The sequence below is a fragment of the Erythrolamprus reginae genome, chromosome 3 (assembly GCF_031021105.1).
Source record: "Erythrolamprus reginae isolate rEryReg1 chromosome 3, rEryReg1.hap1, whole genome shotgun sequence".
Taxonomy (NCBI): Eukaryota; Metazoa; Chordata; class Lepidosauria; order Squamata; family Dipsadidae; genus Erythrolamprus; species Erythrolamprus reginae.
The window spans coordinates 226,906,586-226,912,585 of record NC_091952.1 but is presented as its reverse complement, the minus strand read 5'-3'; the positions used below and the strand labels follow the sequence as shown (position 1 = coordinate 226,912,585).

At 39.7% G+C, this 6,000-nt stretch overlaps 1 protein-coding gene across 5 annotated transcripts in view; it reads right to left on the bottom strand.

The window, feature by feature from the left end:
- Positions 1-2,773: 2,773 nt before the first annotated feature.
- NDUFAF6 (NADH:ubiquinone oxidoreductase complex assembly factor 6) overlaps positions 2,774-6,000 on the bottom strand; it is a 92,724-nt gene continuing 89,497 nt past the window's right edge. For all 5 annotated transcript variants that reach the window (XM_070748046.1, XM_070748048.1, XM_070748045.1 and 2 more), the window contains 2 exons: positions 5,439-5,495; positions 2,774-2,917 (listed from right to left, as the gene is read on the bottom strand). In XM_070748046.1, coding sequence (XP_070604147.1) covers positions 2,789-2,917; positions 5,439-5,495 — 186 coding nt within the window. In that variant the 3' untranslated portion in view covers positions 2,774-2,788. The remainder of the gene's footprint in view (positions 2,918-5,438; positions 5,496-6,000) is intronic.

The following is a 6,000-nucleotide window of genomic DNA, read 5'->3' as shown; positions in this document are numbered from 1 at the left end:
CTAGTCTGCCCTTATACTATTTTCTGTATTTTATCTTACAATGGATATATGTTTATCCCAGGCATGTTTAAATTCAGTTACTGTGGATTTATCTACCACGTCTGCTGGAAGTTTGTTCCAAGGATCTACTACTCTTTCAGTAAAATAATATTTTCTCATGTTGCTTTTGATCTTTCCCCCAACTAACCTCAGGTTGTGTCCCCTTGTTCTTGTGTTCACTTTCCTATTAAAAACACTTCCTTCCTGGACCTTATTTTTCTACTTAAGAACCTGGTCACGGAACGAATTAAGTTCTTAAGTAGAGGTACTGCTGCACAGAACATCTTAAAAAAAGAACAACTCAGCTGAGAAAGCAGAGATATTCATATGTACTGAAAAGAGGAGAAAGAGCCCCAAAAATGGAAGGATTGCTGGAGGAAATGATGCGTGGATAGGCTAGCTAACTCCTTTAAACAGAAGGAAGAAATTAACCCATCAGCCTGTAAATGATTAGCACAAGGGAAAAAAAAATACTTGTCACAAGCTGCCTCCTTGTGTTCATCCACAGGGAGAATTCTAGGCAGTTTCCTGAGAGAAGGGAAATTAGGGGTTGAAGAAGACAAATTTCACCTATTTAGCTTCCGTTGATTACACAGTCCATGGCCAGAAATACCTGCACTTTGACACAGTGTTGTATTATCCTCTAAAACCTTACAATCTCACATGACTTCTGTTGCAATTTTCTGAGCTCGCATCCTGTTAACTGGCTCCTGTCTGCTTATGCATATTCTCTGAGTTTTACTACACCACCTTGCCTTCCATCACATAAGGAATCATTTCTTGCCTTTTGCAGCTATGTCTTCCTACATACAATAAAATTATACATTCAATAATGTGTATATTCTCTGCTTTTCCAAGGAATTTTGTTTTCATTAAAGACTGTCTGAGCCTGAGTAAAATGAAGAACAATTTCTTCTGAGTCAAACCACTGGTCTATTTAAGGGCAGTGTTAATTATAGTTGCTGGTATCAGGTCTCCTGTGTTTCAGAAAATGAAACTTTCTAAACTTTTCTTGTAATGTTGTAGATTCAAGTGGCTATTATTTGCATACAAAACAGATTGTGAAACTTCTTCATCAATCCCAACCTAATGAGCATAGGCCAAAGTGTAGTTAATATTATTCTCCTTAGCCAACTGATATTCAAACTTCAGTTGATTTCTGAGATAGGCACACCCTGTCAAAGAATTTTAAACAATTCCATACTAAAGCTATTCCAATCTTTTCATAAGGCAAAGATCTAAGATTGAACTATATTGATTTGGCCAACAAATCATAACTTTAATTCCTGCACACCCAGTGGTGGGCTACGAGCCGGAACGCTAAATTGTGCTCATCGCCGCGGCTCATAAGTTATTGCAGGACCAACGCAATTTTGCTGCTGCACCTGTGGAAGCAAAATTGCGCATGGAACCGCAAGAACTTATGAGCCACGGCGGCAAGCACAATTTAGCGTTCAGCATGCACGGAAGCAAAAAAACCTCGCTGAAACATGGGCACACCTGTGGCTCCGTGCGCAATTTTGCTTCTTCCACAGGTGCAGCCCGCTAAATTGCGCTCAGCTCATCAGTTCTTGCGGTTCCATGCGCAATTTTGCTTCCACAGGTGCAGGAGCAAAGTCGCGCTGGTCCCGCAAAAACTTATGAGCCGCGGCAGTGAGCGCAATTTAGCGTTCCGGTTCGTAACTCACCACTGTGCACACCATACTAGAAAAGTTTCCATATCAAATATCTCAATGATATAAAAGCCAAACCGATATTTCTACTGGCCAATTTTGAAAGAGACCTTCATCCAGTAGCAAAAGTAAAAAGTATTTGCAAGTTAAAAATGTTGGAAAATTTGTGTCTCACCTAAAAACATTGCATGAGATTGGCGGCAATCTAACTTTGTAAATAAATAAATATATTTGTTTCCTATGCTACAAATGAAATCATAAATGAAAGTACAGGCATCTACACAGTTCTGTAAAGAAAATTAAATATACATTTTTATGTTAGCATGTTAACAGTATCTTTTTCTTTTCGTATATTTTGATGTAGTGGTTAAGGCATCAGGCTAGAAACTGGGAGATAGTGAATTCTAAACCCACTTTAGGCATGAAGGTAGCTGGGTGATTTTGAGCCAGTCACTCTCTCAGCCCTAGAATGGAACCAATGGCAAGCTATTTCCAAAATATTGCCAAGCAAGTTCAAGAACCTATCCTATCCTAGTAGTCACAAGAAATTTTTAAAAAACCTGACTTAAAGGTACAAATGCACACGTCCATTCACAAATATTTTCTAGGGTAGTCATAAGTTGAGAACTACCTGTAATTGATACAAACACCTGGCTGAACCTAAGCAATGCTCTGTTTGATTAGTCCCTGGATGGAAAGTTACTAAAGAACCCTCAACTTCCATGATGATGGGCGTCATGGATAGAATTAGATTTGGATGACAACACTTGCATTCAAATACAGACTCAGTCATGCAGTTTACTCTGTGACAGTGGGCTAGTTACTAATTTGCCTAATGCATTTCATAAGGTTGTTGTAAGGCCTGGGATTGGATTAAATGTGAAAAGAAGAGCCTGGATATATCTTCCATATAACATTGTCTCTTAAAAACTTCCAATGTTGGAGGAAAACTGTTCCACAGATTAATTGTTCTATTCTAATTGTGTGTGTGTTTGTATAATATATTATTATACATTTAAATATAAATAATTTTAAACATAATAATTCTCAATCAGAAAGACTCAGTTTCATATTTTTCAATAAACCTTTTTCCATGATCTAATATACAAATACAAAGGTAGTAAAGTGTTTTTCTGGTGCAAACTTGGATGAAATATATTGAAGTCAGCTTTTTGAATTTTGTGTAAATAATCTTCAATAGCAACCTGGAAAGAAAAAGGATATGATAATCATTATTTTTAATATAAACAATGCATATTATATACATAAATATATTATAAACAATGAAATTTATAAACAATAATTATTTGTTATTGTTGCTATAAAATGCCAATTTATTTATTTATTTATTTATTTATTTATTACTTAGATTTGTATGCTGCCCCTCTCCGAAGACTCGGGGCGGCTCACAACACGTAGAAACAAATCATAAATAATCTGACAATTTAAAATATTTAAAGATTTAAGAAAGACCCCATATACTAACAGACATACACACGAGCATACCATATATAAATTAAACATGCCCAGGGGGAGATGTTTCAGTTCCCCCATGCCTGACGACAAAGGTGGGTTTTAAGGAGTTTACGGAAGGCAGGAAGAGTAGGGGCAGTTCTAATCTCCGGGGGGAGTTGGTTCCAGAGGGCCGGTGCCGCCACAGAGAAGGCTCTTCCCTTGGGGCCCGCCAACCGACATTGTTTCGTTGACGGGACCCGGAGAAGGCCCACTCTGTGGGACCTAATCGGTCGCTGGGATTCGTGCGGCAATGTACTAATGGCAAATGGAACACTGATTTATGTCATGCCAGTAAAATATGAAATTCATATTTAGTTTTCAGACAGAAACTTTAAATTTCACTCTGTTCAGTGGAAAGTGTTACGCTCACAAAAACAAACTGGCTGTAGACAGTTGTCGAGTTACAGCCACAATTGAGCTGCAAATTGTTAAATTAGTAACACGGTTGTTAAGTGAATCTGGTTTCCCCATTGACTTTGCTTGTCAGATCACAAAAAATGACCACGTGACTCCCCAGACACTGCAATCATCATGTTGTGGTTAGCTCTGGCCCAGCTCCTGCCCCAAGGACTGTGGATGTGGGGGAGACATCCACATGCTGCAGGCCTGTTTTGCCCCCGGTGGAATCTGCTGATGAAGGCTCCTCTGACCAAGAAGACATGAGTGACAGGGAGGAGGAGAGTGGGGCAGACAGCTCGGAAGGAGATCAATTATCTAGCTCCTCCTTGGATTCAGAACAAGAGTTAATGATACAGCCACACATGTGGAGAGCGATGCATAGGCAGCAACAACTGAGAGATTATTATCAAAGAAAATGAGGCCACCTGTGGTTGGGTGGGGCTGGGGTAATTAGTGAGGCTGCTATAAATAGCAGCCTGTGGGTTTGGCCATTGTGGAGGATTATCTGATCATTGTGTTTCGTGACTGCTTTAGTGACTTTGACCTTTGTGTGCTGATTTTTCCCCGCTTTGAAACTAAACCAGAGCAAAGTGTGTTTCACTTTGTGAAAGAAGAAGGACTGTGAATTGCCTCACAGCTGCAAGCTAAGTATCACAGAACTGATAAGGGACTTGTACAAATTACCAGTTTGTTTGGAGACGAGTGCTCTTTGCTATACCAAAAGAGGGCTTAGTTTAAGTGAATTTTCATTATAAAGAACATTGTTTTGAATTTTCAAACGTGTGTGTGTCTGAAATTTGTACCTGTGAATTTTTGGGAGGAGTCTATCAGAGAGCCCAACAGAATACATCATAAATATGAGTCAGTTACCATGTGACCATCAAGACGTTGTTTGTAAGTGTAAAAATGATCAATGCTGTTGTAACTTGGAACAGTCACTAAATGAACTGTTGTTAAGTTGAGGACTACCTGAATTAAGTTTCTCATACATTTAACACAGTTGTTTTAGTCAGGAAGAAAAGTCCAGATGGCAAAATTTGATCTTATCTATATCCCTGCAACAACACAACGTTCCTCACAACCGTTGGAGGTCCAAAACAACTTTAGACAACTTGTTCCACCAAAATAAATCATAACCATATTGGCTGTACTTTTTTTTTTTTAAAAAAATCCCAATCTACATTGTACTTGTGTTAACACATCATTAATTAGGTTAGAATGACAGAGTGTTTACCAGAAAACTTGATTAAATCAAATGTTATGAAAGAAAAGCCAAAGGGGATAAGTGAGTAAGCAAGGCCACCTGAAAATGTAGCTAGATCTTTGTCATAAGGTTTTATAGTTCATTCATTCATTCATTCATTCATTCATTCATTCATTCATTCATTCATTCATTCATTCATTAGATTTGTATGCCGCCCCTCTCCGTAGACTCGGGGCGGCTCACAACACAATAAAACAGTTCATGACAAATCTAATAATTTACAATTTAAAATTTAAAATAGTTTAAAAAACCCATTTTTAAGCAGACATACCTACAAACATACCGTACATAAATTATATAGGCCCGGGGGAGATATCTCAATTCCCCCATGCCTGACGACAGAGGTGGGTTTTAAGGAGTTTACGAAAGGCAAGGAGGGTGGGGGCAGTTCTAATCTCTGGGGGGAGCTGGTTCCAGAGAGTCGGGACCGCCACAGAGAAGGCTCTTCCCCTGGGGCCCGCCAGACATAGTCTCAGAGTGGTCTTTGAAGGCTGCCATTATCACTATTTTTGGTGAATTTTTTTTAAAAAAGCATTACAGCCACTTACCGTACAGAGGAAAGCCGGAAATGCTTTGGCAGGAACATTCTTCTTGAAGGACCTAGCCTAGAACGACAGACAAAAAGATGCGTTTGAAATTAAGGAATGTGTCAAGGTGTCAGGCTTACTCATGAATTATGCTCTGGGATGAACTGGTAAATTACTATTCTACTAAAGGAAGAAAAGAGTTGACTGAACACCTTCATACACACTTCAAAGCTAAAGCAAAGTGGGAAACAGACGTGAGCGCTGGCAGATTTTTAAAAGGAGAAAGAAAAGCAGATAAATAGTGGATAGGATAGGACAGTGATGGCCAACCTATGGCATAGGTGCCACAGGTGGCACATGGAGCTATGTCTGCCGAAACGCAAGCCACTGTCCTAGCTCAGCTCTGGTGCATGTATGTGTGTTCTAGCCAGCTGATTTTTGGCTCATGTGGAGGCTCTGGGAGGGGTTTTTTGGCTTCTGAAGGGCCCCCAGGGAGTGGGGGAGGCCATTTTCGCTCTCGCCAGACTCCAGGGAAGTCTCTAGTACAGCAGTGCAGGGGTCACACATGTATGCGCAGGGGGAT